This window comes from Euleptes europaea, chromosome 15 (assembly GCF_029931775.1).
Source record: "Euleptes europaea isolate rEulEur1 chromosome 15, rEulEur1.hap1, whole genome shotgun sequence".
Lineage (NCBI taxonomy): Eukaryota > Metazoa > Chordata > Lepidosauria > Squamata > Sphaerodactylidae > Euleptes > Euleptes europaea.
The window spans coordinates 43,369,977-43,390,444 of NC_079326.1; the positions used below are offsets into that span (position 1 = coordinate 43,369,977).

The window sequence follows — 20,468 nt, forward strand, 5'->3', positions numbered from 1 at the left end:
CTTTCAGCGCGCAGGTCTGTCTTTATACCTCTCTTTCCCCTTTTGCAACATTAGTATAAGAACATAACAACATCCAGTGTCTCAAAAGCCCTCTACTCAGAGTGAATCTCAAGCAAGGTGATGTGAGGCGGTGCCGCGGAAGCCAATAACCGTTTGCTGTTGTCTCCGAAGGTGAAATGTTACAAGCATCCCGTGAAGTCAGTGCTAAGCAAACAGCCGGTAGGCAAGTGATACAGTCAAGTACAGGGCACACAATATTATCCAGTCTATTCTTTGTATAGGCGGCCCGTTACCTTTCACACGGAGGATGGCACTGGAGGAGACCGTGCCATTAGAATTGTTAGCCCGAACCACATAGAGGCCCGCATCTGTGGCACACACCTTCTGAATGAACAAAGCGTACTCTGAAGCCTTGTGTGAGAGCTTTAAGCGCTCATCTCCGCTCACTTTCTGGCCTTTCTGGTACCTGAAGTAGAGAGTCAGTTTTCAAGTCAGCTTAACACAAAAGGTCGGTGAAGCAAAAAAAAATAAAATAAAATAAGCGGGGATGTCGAACAGCCTTTTAACAGGCCGTGACGGGAAATTAGCAGCGGGGGCCATTGCTAGCGGTGGCTCCTCACCTCCCTGCATTTTAAAAGGTGAAATTGGTTTGCTCACAATTCAGATCGGCTTTTGCCATTAACGAGGAGGGAGCCTTAGCAGCGGGAAAGAGGTGAGCCTGGCAGCATGGGTACCCAAGAGGAGCCCTGGAGTGGCTGCTAACTCCACAATTGGAACCTGGATTTAATTTATACGCACCAATATTCGTTTTAATCAAAGAAGACAGAGAAAGGGAGTCAAGACTTGATTTTTCCCCTTCTGGATCAATTGATGTTAATACTGCTATAAGTAGGGTTGCCAACCTCCAGGTAGTAGCTGGAGATCTCCTGCTATTACAACTGATTTCCAGCCTATAGAGATCAGTTCACCTGGAGAAAATGGCCGCTTTGGCAATTGGACTCTATGGCGTTTAAGTCCTTCCCCTCCCCAAACCCAGCCCTCCTCAAGCTCTGCCCCCAAAACCTCCCGTCGATGGCAAAGAGGGACCTGGTAACCCTAGCTATAAGGGAGAAGAAAACCAGGACTTGTGGCAGAAGCTCATGTGATTTTCATGGGGACTGTATTCCATTATTAAGTCTTCTAATGTTTTGTGCCTGTATTGAGTTCATTGGGGGGCAGGGATAGAAACCCATTTACCTTCTGGAACCTGGCAACCGGGTAGACTACCAATTGACAAGCTGGGGAATGTAAGAGGCAAGCTCTTAGACTGCAAGTGCCAATTCCTTTTGTGGGTTTTTCACCTCTACCTGAACTTCTTATTTACCACCCACAACATGTCGAGCTGCCAAAATGCAGGTGGAAAATGCTGGTCCCAAGGATTTGAGCTAGGGTTGCCAACCTCCAGGTACTCAAAAGTAACAAGCTCATAAATCTTATGCAAAACGTGATCTGTTATTTACAAGTGCAAAGCGCCAAAAATGACATGAGCATATACAAACACTTAACACAATGACAATGTGTAGCTGAGAGCTACCCAAAGAAGACAAATTGTTTGCAAAGGTAAGTACAATGATTTGTTGACAACTTTTTTCTTTTAACAGAAAGCAAAAATGAAGCCTGGAAACGGGGGAGGCATGCCTCCTGCTGGAGCATTTGCCGGATGATTCAAACGCTTTCGCCGTCCGAAGACAGCTTCGTCAGCCGGTGGCCTCAAACTGTTGCTCCTACAAATGTCTTAAGGCTTATACAATCACAATCTTTCTCTTCCATGCGCCCTTTTGGCTGCCTGAGTGAAGCTCATGTCATTTTTGGCGCTTTGCACTTGTAAATAACAGATCAATTGGACTCTATGGCATTGAAGTCCCTCCCCTCCCCAAACCCCACCCTCCTCAGGTTCCACCCCAAAAACCTGCCGCCGGTGGCGAAGAGGGACCTGGCAACCGTAGAGCTGGGGTGAGGGGCAGAGAGCTATCCACCCCCTTTCTACTTCCTGCCACCCAATGTTAAGATATCCTTCCATGGAAAACAAATAAGTGGCATTCCAGATAAGCTAATTTATCTTTCCCCCCCCCTTTAAAAAGAATTCCCAGGATGATTTTCTCTTCATATATCTGAAGTAAGGTTGCCAGCCTCCAGGTGGTGGCTGAAGATCTCCCACTATTACAACTGATCTCCAGGCAACAGAGATCCGTTCACCTGGAAAAAATGGCCACTTTGGAAGGTGGATTCTATAGCATTATGCCCCACTGAAGTCCCTCCCCTCCTCAGGCTCCACCCCCAAAATCTCCAGGTATTTCCCAACCTGGAGATGGCAACCCTAATCTGAAGAAGTGAGCTGTGACTCACAAAAGTTCATATTGAAATATATGCTGTGAGTCTTTTAAGGAGCCACTGGAGTTTTATTATATTTTGCTACACCTGATGGCTACCTTTTGGCGACTTTTGCTACATGCCCTTCTAACTCCTGTTTGTTTACATACTTGGTTAGGTTGCTAGATGTAAGCTTCCTGTTGTTTTTCTGTGTAAGAGTACATTACATTGCCATTGACTTTCCAAACTTAACACTTATTGTGAATATTTCCTCTTAATTTTTGCAGAGCACTGAGAAAGATCATGCCGTTCTAAAAGTTTATTTTGTTTGCAAGTGGAACAAATGTTTTTTTTTTAATCTATACAAAACGGTCTGAGTATTCAAGTCTGCCTAAAGTTGACAGCAACATTGTCCCAGTGGGAAGGGCAAGGAATTAAAAACAAAAAGCTTACAAATTGGTTAGTGACTCAGGCACAACACAGTACTAGGTCTGCTTCATTTGCCTTTCCGTTATATACTGATTATTATATTCTACTTGACATTTGTTAGTTTCCTGGTTCCAAAGTTGTGAGAGAGAACACATATTCTGCAAATATAAACATGTTTCTGTGTACAGTGCCAGGCATTGCAAACAGAGAGAGAGAGAGAGAGAGAGAGAGAGAGAGAGAGAGAGAGAGAGACCCAAAATAGCTACAAAAGAAATCGATGCCAGCTTCAGGAGAACTGGAGGATAATAAGTGATAACATGAGATATCAGCTTCAAAATGATTTGGATTTTATTTAGCTAACTAATAATTGAAAGCCAGCATGGTGTAATGGTTAAGGTGTCAGGCTAGGACCTGGAAAACCCAGGTTCGAATCCCCATTCTTCCATGGAAACTGGGTGACCTTGGGACAGTCACACACTCTCAGCTTCGACCCGGCAAGTATTTGGATGGGAGACCTCCAAGGAATACCAGGGTCGTGACAGGGAGGCAGGCAATGGCAAACCACCTCTGAACGTCTCTTGCCTTGAAAACCTTATGGGGTCACCATACGTTGCCTACGCTTGACGGCACTTTACACACACACAATCATGGATGCTTTCCTTCACTGCAACTTGCAGGAAATCTATGTTGATAGAACCTAGACTTATATATTAAAAGGATATTCACCTTGCCTTCCCTTCCACGAGCCCAGCAGGCTGAATTTCTGGATTAAAACATGTGGGAGTCTCTCTTTCTCTCTCTTATCAAAAGCATTTTCTAACCTTTTCTAGGGTTTTGACAAAAATCTTTTATTATTATATTATAGCAACCTAGAAAAGGGGTCAACAACATTAAAGTTGTTCGCCATATCTAAGTGTCCAAGGTATTTTCCTTCTAAGCTGGCCACTTATGAATTACAATACAACCCTAGTGTTGTGTGTGTGAAATTTGGATCAAAAAAACTTGCTGGCTGGATATAGCCAAACATATGTTTACGTTGCTACCCCCGTGGTCCCAAGGGACAAGTGGAGCCCTCAGCTCTTATTTTTGTATTCAAGGTTCGAATCACAGTTTAGGTGTGGACACTCTAGGTGGTCTTGGTCACAGCAGTAGACTAAATCCAGAGGGCCTCTCTGTTGACATTCAGTGAGGTTGCTGGGCTCCTTTTTAGAATATAGCAAAGAAGATCTGAAACTCAGAGGTCTTAAATACCAAGTGGTAACGGGAGGGTGAGTGATCCATTTTTTATTTATAAAATGTTCATAATTCCAAGTGTGCTTTTAAAATCAGCGTGTTTGGGTGGTAGTTCATCTAAGCCCCAGTTCCTTATCTATTAAATAAAGCCTATAATGACTCCCTGATTAGAGTTATTGTTGGATAATTAAGAGATAATGACAGTAAGAGCATTATGGATGACTGACTTACTTTAAGCAAACCCAAAGATATGCTCAGGAGGGCTTTTAGACTTTCCCCTTGAACTATGGGTATGTACAATATAATGAAAACAACAAACTGCTTTTGAAAGTCTCAAAAGAGGTTTCTCATGAAGTCTGGCAAGCTGATTCCTCTGCAGGGCGTTGAGATAGAACCAAAGCATGTCCAGGAGCAAGGCAAAGCCCAGCAGTTTTAGGACTTTTATGTAGAGACGTTTCCCCGCGGTCACCCCTGCCAACTGCTTCGGGCTTCCTTTTGATTATGCATGCCTTTTCTGCCTGCCAGAGGTCGCCTCGCTCTCCCCACACATTTCCACGTGTTTTGCCCATGTTTTCCAGATGCTGTTTTAGCCAGAATCTGCAAAATGTGACCTCTGATGGTCGGAAAAGGCCCGCACTATCAAAAGGAAGCCCCAAAGCAGTTGAAGGGGGTGACCGCGGGGAAACGTCCCTGCATAAAAGGCCTTAGTGGGTCTGGCAATAGAGCCTATCTGTTTGTTCATTCATTTTGCAGAGTCCAGGGCAAGAGCTGTCTATTCACCTATGTAGCGCACCTTTTTCAAAAAAGGCTGATGGGAGAGAAAATGGCCTTGTGCACCTTGTTTTTCTAGCAGCTGGCTCAAGGCATTAAAGAGAGAGAGAGAGAGAGAGAGAGAGAGAGAGAGAGAGAGAGAGAGAGAGAGAGAGAGAGAGAGAGAGAGAGAGAGAGAGAGAGAGAGAGAGAGAGAGAGAGAGAGAGAGAGAGAGAGAGAGAGAACTAGCCAGCCTGTGTTTGTTTTCTGGTTGGCAGGTAACCCTAGAAGCTGTCATTTAAGAAATACAAGTTCAGAGTCTCTTTGGTCACACAGAACCAGTTGGACGAGGATTTGGGTTGCACGGCTGTTCTTGCTCTGTTTTGTGTGTAAAATGGGGTATATGACATGCAAATGTGGAACCATGCTGATCAGAGAAAAAGGAATCTCACTCCACTGACCACTTTTAATGGTTGGAATGTTTCATTGGAAATTTAAGGTCTTTCATATTTTAAAGGTTACCTAAAATTTTGGACAGCATTTGCTTTAATCACTTTGAAACCTGAGAATTAGGAATGGGGGCATAGTCCAGGTCTACTATCTCAGTTAGGGTTGCCAGGTTGGAAAATTCCTGGAGATTTGGGATGTGGAACCTGAGGAGGTCAAGGTTTGGGGAGGGGAGGGGCCTCAGTCCGGTTTAATGCCATAGAGCCCACCCTCTGAAGCAGGCATTTTTTCTCTATAGCCTGGAGATCAGTTCTCATTCCAAGAGCTCTCCAACCCCCACCTGGAGGCTGGGAACCCTAATCACAGTACGGGTCATGACTCTAGCGTGGAAGCTGGAAGAAGCATCATATGGAAATACAGAATGATATAAAACGGGTTGCTCTAATTTCCAGATCAGGACAGTGTTATATGTGGCTTGGGAGAGGGAGATTTCTCTATTTATATTTAGGTTTTCTCATTGTAAGCTACCCACCAGGTCACTGCAGGCTCTGGGAATCCTGTTACTTCTACTTCCAAAGTCACCGGAGAGCCTTCCATGACAGTTACATTAGACAGAAGCTTGGAGAAGTTAGGCGCCTGTCCAGAGAGGCTGACCATGCTGTTCTTTTCAGATACACTTTTAATCTCTTCTCTGGTGACCATCTGCCTCTGACAGCTTCGGGTGGCATCTGATTGAAACAGGAGACCTGAGAATGCACCCGGTGAAGCATGCAGCCTATCCTGGGTTTTAGTACAGTTATTTATGTCATGCAATTGTCCCTGCGCTCCAGGCATGCTTCTGCGGACCTCGTGGCTTTGCCAACTCGTCTCGCACACTTCACTCCGCATGCAGTAGGCAGGCCCTGTCTTAGGCGTGCAGGGAACAGTGCTGGCGTCAGGCATCTCGGGTGAACCGGGAGTGAAAGGGGATTCCGTTTTGCACTTCGGGTGATGGCTTAGGGTAGAGGAAGAGAACCTTCCTGGCTGATTGGAGGCATGTTCCTTTCTGTGACCAGGCGTGTCAGCGTAAGCGGAAAAGGTTAAGGGATCGGATTCATCTCTCATTCTTTTACTGCCAGCATTTATCGGCATTTGCACGCTATAGGAGCTGACATGCAGAGCAGGAGAGCTGGAGCAGGGAGGTAGCTCTTCCAGCTCTGTTTCAGAATGGAGAAGGTTGGATTCTGGCGTCTCAGAAAGTGGTGGCAAAGAGATATCGTCAGGGGATATACACTCGTATTCGTCTCCAGAGGGTCCATCTTCTGCCAGCAGCTCTGCCTGAAAGCTATCTTCTTTGGAAAGAGACAGCAGGTCGGCATCCCGTGAAACAGGATCCTCGCCAGCAGGAAAGCTCACCGAAGTATCAGCCAGTATCTTCTCTTCCTTAAAAACAGAAAGGGAAAGAGAGAGACTGAACAGTGCCAAGCAATTAGATTATTTTTTTTGCTTTCTCCCCACATGTCATTTTATGTACTTTCACTTCTGAAAGCACAAGAACATATCTGCACGGCTAACGCTTATGATTATTAAGACGTTTCAATTACAAATACAAATCAATTTCTATTGATTCTTTAATTGTGCTGCCTGTCTCGTCCTAAAGAAGGGAAGGGAATAGTTTAGAAAACTGTATGCCAATAAAGGTCTTGAAAAAAAAGTTTAGAAAACAAACCCCCCTTCACACTTTCAAACCAATTTTTCCCAAAATTGATGCTCCCACTCATACTAGGGGGGCAAATAATTCTCCTTACCATTTCCACTTCTCTACCCTCTTTCCTAGGGTTGTTTCAAATCTTTCACAGTCAATCCATTTTTCTAGCTCTTCTATGAAACAATCATTTCCCCCATGGCTGTGACTGAGCCATCTCCCATCATACTGTGTCTTGCTAAAAAAAATAAATCATTTCAGCTCAGAAAGACTGTGATAAAGCAAATATATACTCCAACCATTCTCTAGTGGCTGGAGTGTTATGCAGCTGCTGAGTTTGTTTCAAAATACATGAAGCCAAGCAGGCAAGAGCAATCGGCAACTGAGGGCAAAACTACACAACACATTTTTTAACAAGTCAGGTCCAGGTTTTCCAGAACATTTTTCCAGACACATTTTTTTAAAATCTTGTATAATTTGGCCCTGAGAGACTTGAGTGTGTACATTGTATCCTTTGTTCTTATATTTCTGAACCGAAGACCTTTAGAGCGTTATATCTTGTAGGGTTCCCAAACATCCAGCAATATCCTTAGATATTTTAGAAATGAAACATTACACATAGTTATTTGTGTTTCCTCCAGAGAAATGACAGGGCTTGTATATAAGTGCAGGGTTTCATGCAGAATTCTACACTGATTAGCCCATGTGACAAATACATTTTATGTACAACTAGAATATGGTCTGCTGTCATCAAAGATGAGGGCCAATCAAGATACTCCATGTCTGAGGTATTTGAAAGGCAGATCGCTAAAATAATACAAATATTGGTTGCGTCCAGTGAAGCATTTCTCTAGATCACTGGTTCCCAACCAGGGGTCCGTGGACCCCCAGGGGTCCACGAGAACTAAATTAAGGTCCGCGAAACAAAGTTATAAACCCATAATAAATTAATATTTTCAATTAAAAGTTCTCTATTATAAAATATATATTCAAATATTATTCTAAGTTTAATGTTTAACTAACACTTATGATTAAAGTTTATTTTAAAATTCTCGGAATTTTTATTTTGAACCTTGGGGTCCCTGCACCGAACAAAAAAGTCCTAGGGGTCCCTGGTCAAAAAAAGGTTGGGAACCACTGCTCTAGATGGAAGGAGGGGGGCGATTTTCACCAATTGCCCCTTCCCACTGCAGACTTCCACCTGCCCCCATGCTGTTCCTGGGGGGATCCCGTTTCAGGATGCATTTTGGGCTGCAACAGGAGGGGAGAGGTAAGAGGTACTGTGCCGCTGACAGAGACCCTTTTCATCAGCAGAAATTGGGGTGGGGGGAGGCCACCAGCAGGAGGATGGGGGAGGGGGGAGGGTTGCCAGATTCAGGTTGGGAAAGTCCTGGAGTTTTGGGGATGGAGCCTGGGAAGGAAAGGGACCTCAGTAGGGTACAATGCATTACAGTCCACCCTCCAAAGCAGCCATTTTCTCCAGGGGAACTGACTTCTGTAGTCTGGAGATGAGCAGTAATTCTGGGGGATCCCCAGGTCCCACCTGGAGGCTGGCATCCCTACTCTGTTTGGAAAACTCATTATACCTATTCCCAGCTTGCAGCTGCTGTAATGTACACAAGCAGCCTCTATAAGTAAATTTCTGCTCTGCCCTTTAGTTTTGGCCCTCAGGGGCTCCCGTGAGTAAGCAGCTAAATAAAAAAAAAACCTTCTTAAGCTGAAACAAAGTTGACATGTCCCATTGTTCAGGATACTACAACCATGACGGAACCATTTTTTTTAATCCCATCTGTTTATTGCTAAGAAACATAACTTTTGTCACTTCAGAATAGGGTTGTTTTCTCCAGTTTTTAGAAAATGCTGTGAATCTTCTTGTGGGCCCAAAATTTTCTTTTGGATAAAAGCAAGATGTAGGTCACCAACATTTTGCAAGAAATCTAATTAGGAAAAGCTAATTATACTTCATATTGTTACCTTTATAGTACTGGTAGAGACAGCTGTGTTAGAATTTTCTGTCTTCGTTATAATGGAGCTTTCAGCTAGCAAGTCCATCTAAAAGCACACATAAGCAGAAAGACAATAAATGGAAGATACAAAAGGCATTAAATTGGTCTGCTGAGAAAGCTAATAATTCAATGAATAAGACTAATTCAATGAATAAGACATGCTTTCCAGATGGGGGATTCTTACTGCAAGTGGTTCTCACAACTCGATGCTTGATAGGGTTGCCAGGTCCCTCTTCACCACCACCGGGAGGTTTTTCGGGCAGAGCCTGAGGAGTGCGGGGTTTCAGGAGGGGAGGGACTTCAATGCCATAGAGTCCAATTGCCAAAGCGGCCATTTTCTCCAGGTGAACTGATCTCTATCGGATCGAGATCAGTTGTAATAGCAGGAGATCTCCAGCTAGTACCTGGAGGTTGGCAACCCCTATGTATGTATGTTTGATATGCATGAATTGGATCCCTTACACCAGCTCTCAAGGGCCACCCTGGTCATCCTCCAGAGAGCACAGATTGGTAGGGATGTGATTACTGTTTGCACTGCAATCCAGAAAACCTAGAAAACAACCCTAATTTCTGGAAAGCAACCCTAATCTCATAGTTCAAATTCAGTTTGGAATAACAATTATACGAACGCTCTTTTGGTATCAACCTGTAATGTATAAAAATAAGCTTGGGCATAATCTAGCCTAAGTTTTCTAAATTCTATTGAGAATTAAAAGTATTTGAATAGAATAAGAATTAAAGGCAAACAGATTTGTTCAAAGTGTTGTTTTGTTACATAATATATTATTAAACTTAATCCATTTGAGAGCTTCCTTAACTGTTCAGTGTTGAAAAGTTAGTCTTACTAACAATATATCAGTGTCATCCTAAACAGGGTTACACCCTTTTAAAATCCATTGACGTCAATGGACTTAAGAAAGGTGTAACTCTATTTCGGATGGCACAGTAAATGACTTTTGTCAGTATAATTTATGCAAAATTAAGATGAAAAATGCTTCCAAACCTGTTCTTTTGGTTCATTTTCCTTTTCTTTTATACTATCCTTATCTATCTTCTGTTTCTGCCTCTCTCGTTCTGTTTTTTGTTCTTCATCATAATTTGGAGATTTCTGCTTTTGTTGGTCTTCCTGGTAAAATGAAATGAAGAGCTACATTAGCTAGCCACGGGAATAAAAATGGTGCCTGAACACATATGAACCTCCCTCCTACTGAAGATTTTAGGGCTAGGGCTCAAAGACATTGGTTTGTACATACAAAGTGCTTTCACCTACCCCCAGGGAGGTAGACAGTTTCTTTGTTTCATTGCATCCCATTGTTGAATGGATGGATCATTGACCTTTAGGATTAGCCTTTAAGGGAAGTAAGGGGCTGCAACAGGATGGGTTCTGAAAAGCCACGATGTTAGGGTTGCCAACCTCCAGGTGGTGGCTGGAGATCTCCCGCTATTACAACTGTTCTCCAGGTTACAGAGATCAGTTCCCCTGGATAAAATGGCTGCTTTGGTTATTGGACTCTATGGCATTGAAGTCCCTCCCCTCTCCAAACCACACCCTCCTCAGGCTACACCCCCCAGATCTCCAGGTATTTCCCAACCTGGAGCTGGCAACCCTGCATGATGTGCATATGGACCCTCACATCCTAGCCAAGCAGGCAGTTTACAACCAACCAACACAGGTTTCATGAGGCTAATCAAAATATGCTTCTTATCTGTGGATCTGCTGTACTGTAACTGCAACTTAATCTGAATTATACTATTTCACCAGTTCTGAGGGACGTGCCTGTCATTACAATGGAATGGGTGGATGGAGGGCCTCTATATTGCAACAATTCCTGTCCAGTGCAAAATATCTCTGCACTAAGCACACAGAGACATACTGCAACCTGTAAAGGAAATGAGCATTTCCCCAGAAGCTGGGCTATTCAGTGTCACGGGTGCTGGATATGTTTGTTCCCACTGTTGTCCCTAAGTCCAGCATTTTGACTTTGACTCATAGAATCATAGAGTTGGAAGGGACCACGTGACCAGGGTCATCTAGTCCAACCCCCTGCACAATGCAGGAAATTCACAACTACCTCCCCCCCCACACACCCAGTGCCCAGAAGATGGCCAACATGCCCTCCCTCTCATGAACTGCCTAAGTTCATAGAATCAGCCTTGCTGACAGATGGCCATCTAGCCTCTGCTTAGAAACCTCCAGGGAAGGAGAGTTTACCACCTCCCGAGGAAGCCTCTAAACTTCCTTTCTGCTTGTGTTCCTCTTTGTCCATTGTGGAGGTGGTCTTCTGCAGTGTGGTCCTCTCATGCAAGGCAGTTTTCAGCTAGCATCAAAGGGAACGTGTTCTCTGGAGTGAAGAGCTACCTCCACAACAGACAAAGAGGAGCACAAGTGTAACAAGTGTTTGTGTTTTTCCATAGGTGTGAATGATAGCCAGTCACTTACAAAAACGTAAAGAAGTTTATTCAGGAAAGCTATTAGTGTAGACACACTAAGCTAGTGATTACCCTATATGAAGCAATGTGTAGAGTCATCTCCCAACTGTTTTCCCAGATTGCAACCCATTTACTTGGTCCCCTAGAACTTGGTGGGAACCACAATGAACCCAACTCAGTCACTATATCCTCAATCATTCCACCCCTTAATTTGTACAGTAGCATATGGCGTTTCAATTTTTGGTCCCACTAAATTGTGATAGAATCCAGCAACTGTCATTTATATATGTTTGGGATAAAACGAGTGACTGAAACATCTCTAGTATGGGTTGCTAGTACTCAATCCAGTTGAAGCTTTGTCAGTTAGGGTTGCCAGGTCCCTCTTCGGTACCGGCGGGAGGTTTTTGGAGTGGAGCCTGAGGAGGGTGGAGTTTGGGAAGGGGAGGAACTTCAATGCCATAGAGTCCAAAGCAGCCATTTGCTCCAGGCGAACTGATCTCTATCGGCTGGAGATCAGTTGTAATAGCAGGAGATCTTCAGCTAGTACCTGGAGGTTGGCAACCCTACTGTCAATAGTCTTCTGTCTTTCCACTTAATTCAGCATAACAAAAATATCTTGCACAGCACTACCATGTCACATAGGGCAACAATGGCTTTTCCTGACATATGTTGGTCTTAGTGAGCATCCCCTGCCTGCTAAGACCAACATACATCAGGAAAAGCCATTGTTGCCCTATGTAACATGGTAGTGCTGTGCAAGATATTTTTGTTACGCTGAATTAAGTGGAAAGATAGAAGACTATTGACAGTAGGGTTGCCAACTCAGCTGCATGTATAATATGAGCATCAGAATGACCCCACCCTCCACTGTAAAACGTCAGGAGACTTCAGCAGCAGCTGACATCGCCCACAAAAGCGCTTCATGTGTGTACAGAGGCTTAGGGGCTCGGGCTATAAATAGTCCAGATCATTTGCAGTAGAAAAAAGGGTGAAAAAATTACCCCAAGCCGGTTTTGAAGGTCTTTTAAGGAACTACACAGTTCACTGATAGAATGGAGGACTTCTTTGTGTTTTGTTATTATTTTTTCAATGTACTTCGTTCCATCTTCAAAACCTGGAGTATAAAATAATTGCAAGGGTAAAAGAAGTACACTTCCATCAGAAATAAATAATACATATACTGGGTTAGATCCAGCAGTAATTTTCTGCCAGTGGAAAGAAGCAAGCAGTTTTTGCTGATCCCCCTAGTTGCCCGTCATGTTGTTCTTGAGCATCCCCTGCCCGCTAAGACCAACATTTAGAAAAGCTCAGGAATTGTCTTGCTTTATAAGTGCTGTGGGGGGGGGGGGGTCCAATCCTGCTTTGGACTGTGATATGTGGGGGGAGCTGCTGTCTCTCCCCTACATGGCATTTTCAAGAGCCCAAATGCTCATTTGGGCTCTTGAAAAATGGCATGGGGGGAGAACAGGAGACTGTCCTCCTCTCTGCACCATGGCCCTGAGCAGGATCAGGCCCCCAGGGCATTTTTAAAGCAGAAGAATTCCTGAGATAAAATGGCTGTGGTACCCCTAGGTGGTCCCCGTGGATTCTATATCATCTAGCTGCGCCCTCAGTGAGCTGTAGTGGAAGGGTGGCGGCAGGGAAGTTCCATTCTGCAGACGGAAGTGCCTTCTGTTAGAGGAAAATTACCAGTGGATTCAACCTAGGGTAACCCCCCCTTTTTTTTGCCCTCACATCGCAGCTGACTTATGGTGACCCCGTATGGTTTTGCAGGCAAGAGTTGTTCAGCGGTGGTTTGCCATTGCCTGCCTCTGCACAGCGTCCCTGGTGTCCTTGATGGTCCCCCATCCAAATACTAACCAGGGCCAACTCTGCTTAGCTTCCAAGACCTGACGAGGTCAACCTTTAGATCCAGATTGTATCCAGATTTTGTTTTTCAGACTATAGTCTGAGGCAGGGGTGGGGAACCTTTTTCCTGCCAAGGGCCATTTGCACATTTATGACATCATTCAGGGGCCATACCAGGTGTAGATCTCCCGGTGGGGGGGGGAAGAGGCGAGGGTTGCCAGGTCTCCAGCCACCACCTGGAGGTTGGCAACCCCAGGGGAGGCTACACACAGAAGGCCTGCAGGGTGCCCCCCCTCCCCCCTCCCAGGCGGAAGGGCAGCCAGCAGTGGGCCCGAGCAAACGAGGTGCCAGGGAGGCGCAGCCCACAGTTGATCGGTAAGGGAGGAAGGAAAACAGAAAGAGGAAAAGGGAGGGAGGGAGAAAGGGAGAGAAAGGGAGAAAGAAATGGAGAGAGAGGGAGAAAGAAAGAAAAGGACGGAGGGAGAGAAAGAAAAGGACGGACGGAGACAAAGACAGAGACAGAAAAAGAGGGAGAAAGAGGGAGAGAAAGGAGAAAGAGTGACAGAAAAAGAGGAAGAAAAGAGAGAAAAGCCTTCCCCCCCCACACACACACACACCAGCTGGCCCCACGCGACCGGACCCTAGCCTCCCCTGCACACACACACCCGGTGGTGCACAGAGCCCCGCGCGACCGGGCCCCAGTCACCATGCCCTCTCCTCCCCAGAGTCCACAAAAGGCCCCCCCCCGAAGCCCAATCAGCTCCTGCATGCATGCTCTGCCGCCGGGAGCTGCCAGCCTCTTTCCCCCTCCCTCTTGCTGCTCAACAGCCGACAGTCGGCGAGAGGAGGTCCAAAGGGCGCCGCTGTAAGCCGTGGTGCCAGGAACACCCTCTGGGAGGGCCGGCCTGTGCCCCGCCTCTGCAGCAGGGTCCCAGAGCTCCCGAGGGCCACAAAAAATGTCCTCGGGGGCCACATATGGCCCCCGGGCCTGAGGTTCCCCACCCCTGGTCTGAGGTCTCTATTTAGCAGAATTCTGAGTCCCTGTAGTTAGATGCCAGACTGTTTTGATCTGTTACCCAGGAACTGAGTCATATTTAAACTACAGGAACACAAGAACAAGTAAATTCTTCTGACTCCATAGCATAAGAATCTATAGGATTGGATTCAGTACTATTTGTAATAGGACGTCAAGGGTAGGACCCAAACCAAATTGGCAATTTCCATCGACTCCCCCTTCTAGCTGCAGACCTTCTAATTCCTCAGGGTCCCCCTATCCTCCCAGGAGCAGCATGTCATGGGGATCAATGGACTGCAGTTGCAGTGTGGAGGCAGGAAAGTTCTATTTTGCCCTTGAAAAATTTAGTCTGCAACCTCAAGACAGGCATAATAAGGACCAAAAGTACCTTGTGTTAGAAAGATACTAATCCCAGTAGCAAACAATATCATGTATTCTAGAGATGCTAAACTTCTGCTCGAGGAATTTATGAGACAGAGGGATGCTGTTGGAATGACAGGAATATTGACATCTATTTTAGACCTTTTAAAATCAGTCTGTACAAAACTGATTGTCTCATCAAGGGCACTGAAAAAGAATGACTGGTTTGATGATGAATGTAGAAGATTCATTAGAAAAATTAGAACTAAACTTCTAACTTCTAATAAACACAGCCCGGATAACCTACAAGAACCAATGAACTCTGACCGTGAAAGCCTTCGACAATATTTAGAACTAAACTTAGTTTGTTCAAGCATAGCAATGTACATATATACTTATTAGAAGCTATAGCATTAAAATATGCTTTCAGACGTTTGGTAAAACAGAATGAAGAACGATTATGACAAATTTAGGGAAGAAGTTTGAGAATTCATACTCTACTCATGTTCTATATAACTGCGGTGATTACAGTATTACCCCACTTTACTGACATTTATCTATGTCATGAATTGGCATGGCTGATATAATTGTGGTGATGCTAGTATTATCCCCCTCTATTGACATTTATGTAATGTTCATTACTCCTTCAAACAATTAAAAGTTATTAAGCTCTTACACTTTTTTAAATTATAAATTGTTAAATTCAGATATGAAATGATGGCTTTAAATCCAATGGAATAAAAGTTTGGAATGCAAAACACAGGTGTTAATGGATTTGAAAGATGGAAGCTGTGAAATTTTTCATGGCTTTGCTGTTCAGTGCTGAACCCTTTATAATCGTATTACCCAAGTAAACCTACTTAACAAATACATTTGTTTTGAAGGAAAGTAATCCTGAAATTAATAAAACCCTATTTTCCTTATTTCCCAAAGACATCCCCTTACCATATTGTAATGCCATATAAATGAACCCATACCGAATAAGTCTTTAGCAAGGCTGGTAATCTGCTGAATTCTTTCTTCTTGTTGAGGGACTGTAGGTTCAATGAACTTGCTGAATTGCCTGGAGAGAGTTTCTACTGCTTCTCGCGTCTTACACTCTACGGAATATTTTTCAACTCTAACTACAGTCGCACTTGCATCTTCAGACCAAAACTGACACTATGTTAGGGAAAAGAAACAGGTACTCTCAGAACATTTTTCTGATAGATTACTGATGAATACTACTAGAGTTCAACTTGATTTATGCCTCTGTTAAGCTACGGAACATCCATAATTTTGTGAATATTAACATCTACAGTCATATGCAAATCCCTGATGAATTTTGCATGCCCCAAAACAGATATACACTTGAAAGGAAAACAACTTTGAGTGGAAGATGACACCCTTAAAAATTTTATACGCACAAAATTACTGAACATAACTCTACCTTAACTGCAAATGTAAGATGACCCTCTTTTTTGATGGCTTACCTGCGGAAAAAGAACTAGCCTTGCATTTGAGTAAATATTGTATTATAATACCCACTTTCCCAACATATGCAAGTGAATGCTACTGATGATTGAATAGATGGGACCTATAGTCATCCATCTCCCAAGCTTATTTTACAAAGTTTCAGTAACCATTTAAGCATCCTAAATGATCACATGAAGCTGTCTTATTCCAAATCAGATCATTGGTCCATCACAGTATTTGTCTACTCTGACTGGTAGTGGCTCTCTAGGGTTGCAGGCAGAGGTCTTTTACATCACCTGCTACCTGATCCTTTTAACTGCAGATATCAGGGATTGAACCTGGGGCCTTTTACATGCAAAGCGGATGGTCTACCATGGCTCTTCCACCCAATTAAGGACAATATGCACACCAACTGATACTAAAGGGGAATGCATTGTTTATCCCACATCCCAGAAATGGTCCTTTATCACAACAGCATTTATACCTCTTCCATCATCTGCTGCAGGTGCTCCATCAGATCTAAATTTTGTTTGTAATCTTCCATGATCTTGCCAAATTCCCAGATCTGCTTCTCTAATTCATGGATTGACTCAGAGAGAACGGTGGCTCTGTCTGAAGGCTGAGTTGTTGAACACTCTATGGTTTTCCTCTTTAGATTCCCCACTTTCTTCCTCAGAACCTGTTCCAGAGGACACAGTGGGCATTTTTGAAAAAGAAGTGTGCATGCACAACTCAGAAAGAAATGTATTCTGTGTAACACATTAAACAAATAAAGACGAAATACAACTGCTGCATTGCCATGAGTATTTACAGGTGCCATCAAGCCAAAATCTTTTAATTTCCCCTCTGAAAGTAAAACGAGGCATAGTTTCTCTACATCTTCTGTGTATCTGTTGGGTTTCTAGTGTTTGATGGATCTCTTCCCAGCAGTTTAGGCTTTGTAATATAATATTTGGAAGAAAAGCAGACAAACCAAAAAAGAGTCCATTTTGAACTTACTCTAAGCCAATGATTGAAGGAAAAAGAGTATGTAGCCATTGCAATTCTGTTACATTAACTGCAACAGGGAAAATATCTGATTGTGTCAGTCATCACAATGTACTACTGGGGTAAATCTCAAGCATATAATATCCCAAGTGTTATAATTGTTACCTCCATTTTTTCGGAATACACATCAACTTGCTGAATCTGAATTCTCAGAGCCTTCAGATTTCGAGCTTTCTCTGTTTTCTTGCTATAGTTGAATTTCATGTTGTTGAATTTCTTTTTGAGATCTTTAAACGATTCCCTGAGCTGCAAGGAAATCAGAGCTTCCTGAGGAATTTTGACAGTAATACAAATAGATTAAGAAATGATACATAGTCTGATTTAGCCTCTTAAATGGGCAAAACATAAGATATATCACCTATAGACTGCTTCACACATACCATTTTTCAGCATGGAGACCATCTGTGTTTAGAAAAAAAATTATGACCAATAATTTGTTAAATGCAGTGCAACTATTTATTCTGCTGGAAGTATACCTCTCAAGAAATAAATCAGTTTCATATCTAAAAAGTTACGTGGGGATTGATAATCCATGCTATCATCACTATATGTACCAGCAATCTTGTGCACCGAACCTTTCCACATGATGCTACTAAATGTAGGAGTGAGGAACCAAACCCAGTTCTCCAGATTAGAGTCCACCGCTCCAAACCACCGCTCTTAACCGCGACACCATGTTGGCTCTCAGCACACTGGTACTGTTTTCTTTTTGGCCTTGCCATTTGAGTAGTCATTTCTGAACTTCAACAAGACAGATATTGTTTGTAATCTAGTAAGTAATGAGATTTAACTTGAGATTATCAGAGAATTTGATACTTGTACAGGTTTTCCTAGTGTGCATCTGGAAAGGAACGAACCGAACCGCCTCTTGAACTTTCCTGGCAAATTAGCATTGTGTTGCGAAACCACAGAGATAAATGCCATCTCAAAGATATCATCACAAAATTATATCTGCTTGGCTTATAGGGCAACAGACAAATCCCTGGTTGTTAAGGACTGCCAAAAGAGGAAACAAGATACTCTCTGACAGCTTATTTAATGAATCTGAATCCAAATAGTCACAAGCGTTTTAAATTTCATTGGTTCTAGGTCCCGTAGGAAGTATCCAACCAGGCAGTTCTGAAGACTTCAGGGAGCTTTGGAACATAGAGTGGTGATTTCCACTGATTGCCCCTTCTACTGCAGACCCTCACTGAATTGACCCTGAAGGTCCACTCACTCCCAGGAACAAAAATTGAGGGGTGGGGCTCAGTGTGATGCAGTAGGAGAGGGAAATGGCAAAGTCCTCCTCTATGAGGTCTCCAGATGGTTGGATACATGAGCACGTCTACATACATTATTTATTTAATGTATGCTCTGCCTATGGCTAATGTAACCTCCCAAGGCAACTAATACTATGAGGGCGAAAATGCAAGGTCGCTTTAGCCTCCTTTATTCCCTGTTTCAGCCAGGATTCAGCCAGGATCGAACGTATGCGTTTCGCCGAACGTGCTTTCGATCCTGGTTGAATCCTGGCTGAAACAGGGAATAAAGGAGGCTAAAGCAACCATGCGTTTTCGCCCTTGAAACAACTTCTTGAGGGACTTAATCTGCTTAATTAATATTTGTGGGAGAGAAGTTCCCTCCCTCAAGACAGGGATAGGAACAGGAGGCAGGCATTTGTGCCACTGGCTCGTGGATGCAAACGGGGACGATGGGAAGTGACCTCACTACAAGCGTGATAGGGATGCCTGGGTGCTTTTCAAAGAAGCCAAAGCTACTCCGAAATAAAGAAAGGTACTCCCTCGGGATAACGATTAACAAGGTAAAGAAAACAGAAAGTGGGAATGGCTGAGGAGCTTCCAAAAAAGGATAGAGGAAGGAAGAGAGGAAGTGGGGATCCTGTAGGTTTAGGCTGAACTTAAAGAAGAGTCAGGGAGGATGAAACAATTGGGGGGGGGGGAAATGTTCATTAACCTCCTTCCATATGATGATTATGCCCTGCTGAGGTCCCTCCCCTCCTTAAAACCCGCCCTCCTCAGGCTCCACCCCCAAAATCTCCAGGTATTTCTCAACCCAGAGCTGGAAACCCTAACCATTATGATACTGTTGGCACTCCTTGCAAAGTATGTTGGTTTATTCTTTAAAAAATTGCCTTTCTTGGTTAAAATACTCTCTCAGTGAATGCACTGAATGTTTGGAGGAAGGAGACCCAGGTGCAAATCCTGGCTCAGACTTGAAATTTATAAGGCAACTGTTTCCAATTACGGGACTCACATAGAGCTCTAGGGTACCTATGGAACACCTAAATAAAGTAGGTTTCTCCATTCACTTCAGTTTAAGTGGCAGAGTAATGGTATTGAATCCCAAGAAATCAAATAACTGGGGTAATTGTTTCTCATGCTAGCCTTCCTTAGAGTTAATGTGAAGATAATATTAGGCAAGCATATCCTTTAAATAACCCTTGGGGTTGGATGGGGAAAATACTAATTACATACACGTAAATGCACAATCCCAGAATAAATATGTTTTAAGAGGACCTGTTTGACAACTGTCTTCATTTTAAATTATATGCAACACCTCCTGCTTTAATATATATATTTCTCAGTTTGCACAAAGACTTCTAATTGCCGTTACCACTTTATCACAAACAGCTTCTCCTATGTAAAGCCACTAAGAAACTCATTTCTAGCTAGCCAGAGCTGCCCATTCTTCTTAAAGGTAGGGACTGGGACACAATTTGTACTTAAAATGTGAAACTAATACATTTGAGGGGCAAGAGGAAATCCTGGACCCAGCCATAAGTCAGCAAGACTTTAAAAGCTTCGTCAATACAGTGATTTTAATCCTCCTTTTTTTGGCACAGAGGATGCATGAAATGGATGCATGAAATGGGATCTCCTTGTTTTAGAAGACTCGGTTCATATGTCCAAAGGGCTGCAGCTGCTGTCGCTTTTCTCTTTTACTCTTAGTGGAAAATTCAGATCGGATTTAGACCTGCGTACAGCTCTTGCATTATGCCTACAACTGAGGAATTAACAGCAGAGGTTCCGTGGTGACTAAAGCAGAATTGCTCAGTCAGAGCGCTGAAATAAGTCAGCACTATCCCCTAACCTACCATCTCTTTCCCATAGTCCTGCTGATGTGGGTTTCTGCTGTGACTCTGGGTTTTACTGCCACGTTTCCTAGGAGGGATGTTTTGAAATACATATTAATATGCCTGTGCTGTATCAATACCAAAGACTGGAGCATGGGCAGTGGAGATATGAGAAAAAGGGGTTGTAGAACCATAAAAGATGTGGATGTAGATTGAGATACCGATAGGGCAATCGTAAACAGAATTATACCCTCTAAAGTTAATGGGTTTAGGAGAGTGTAACGGCACCATTAAAAGGCCTGATACAGCTCCCCATCCTTCGACTGAGAAACAAATCT

The 20,468-nt window shown here is 43.6% G+C and overlaps 1 protein-coding gene across 1 annotated transcript in view; it reads right to left on the minus strand.

Moving 5' to 3' along the window:
• Positions 1–204: 204 nt before the first annotated feature.
• CCDC141 (coiled-coil domain containing 141) overlaps positions 205–20,468 on the minus strand; it is a 116,776-nt gene continuing 96,512 nt past the window's right edge. The window contains exons 18-25 of the mRNA XM_056861530.1: positions 17,160–17,300; positions 16,492–16,686; positions 15,530–15,713; positions 12,331–12,443; positions 9,903–10,025; positions 8,868–8,945; positions 5,742–6,631; positions 205–466 (exon numbers count right to left, since the gene is read on the minus strand). Of these exons, the coding sequence (XP_056717508.1) occupies positions 205–466; positions 5,742–6,631; positions 8,868–8,945; positions 9,903–10,025; positions 12,331–12,443; positions 15,530–15,713; positions 16,492–16,686; positions 17,160–17,300 (1,986 nt within the window). The remainder of the gene's footprint in view (positions 467–5,741; positions 6,632–8,867; positions 8,946–9,902; positions 10,026–12,330; positions 12,444–15,529; positions 15,714–16,491; positions 16,687–17,159; positions 17,301–20,468) is intronic.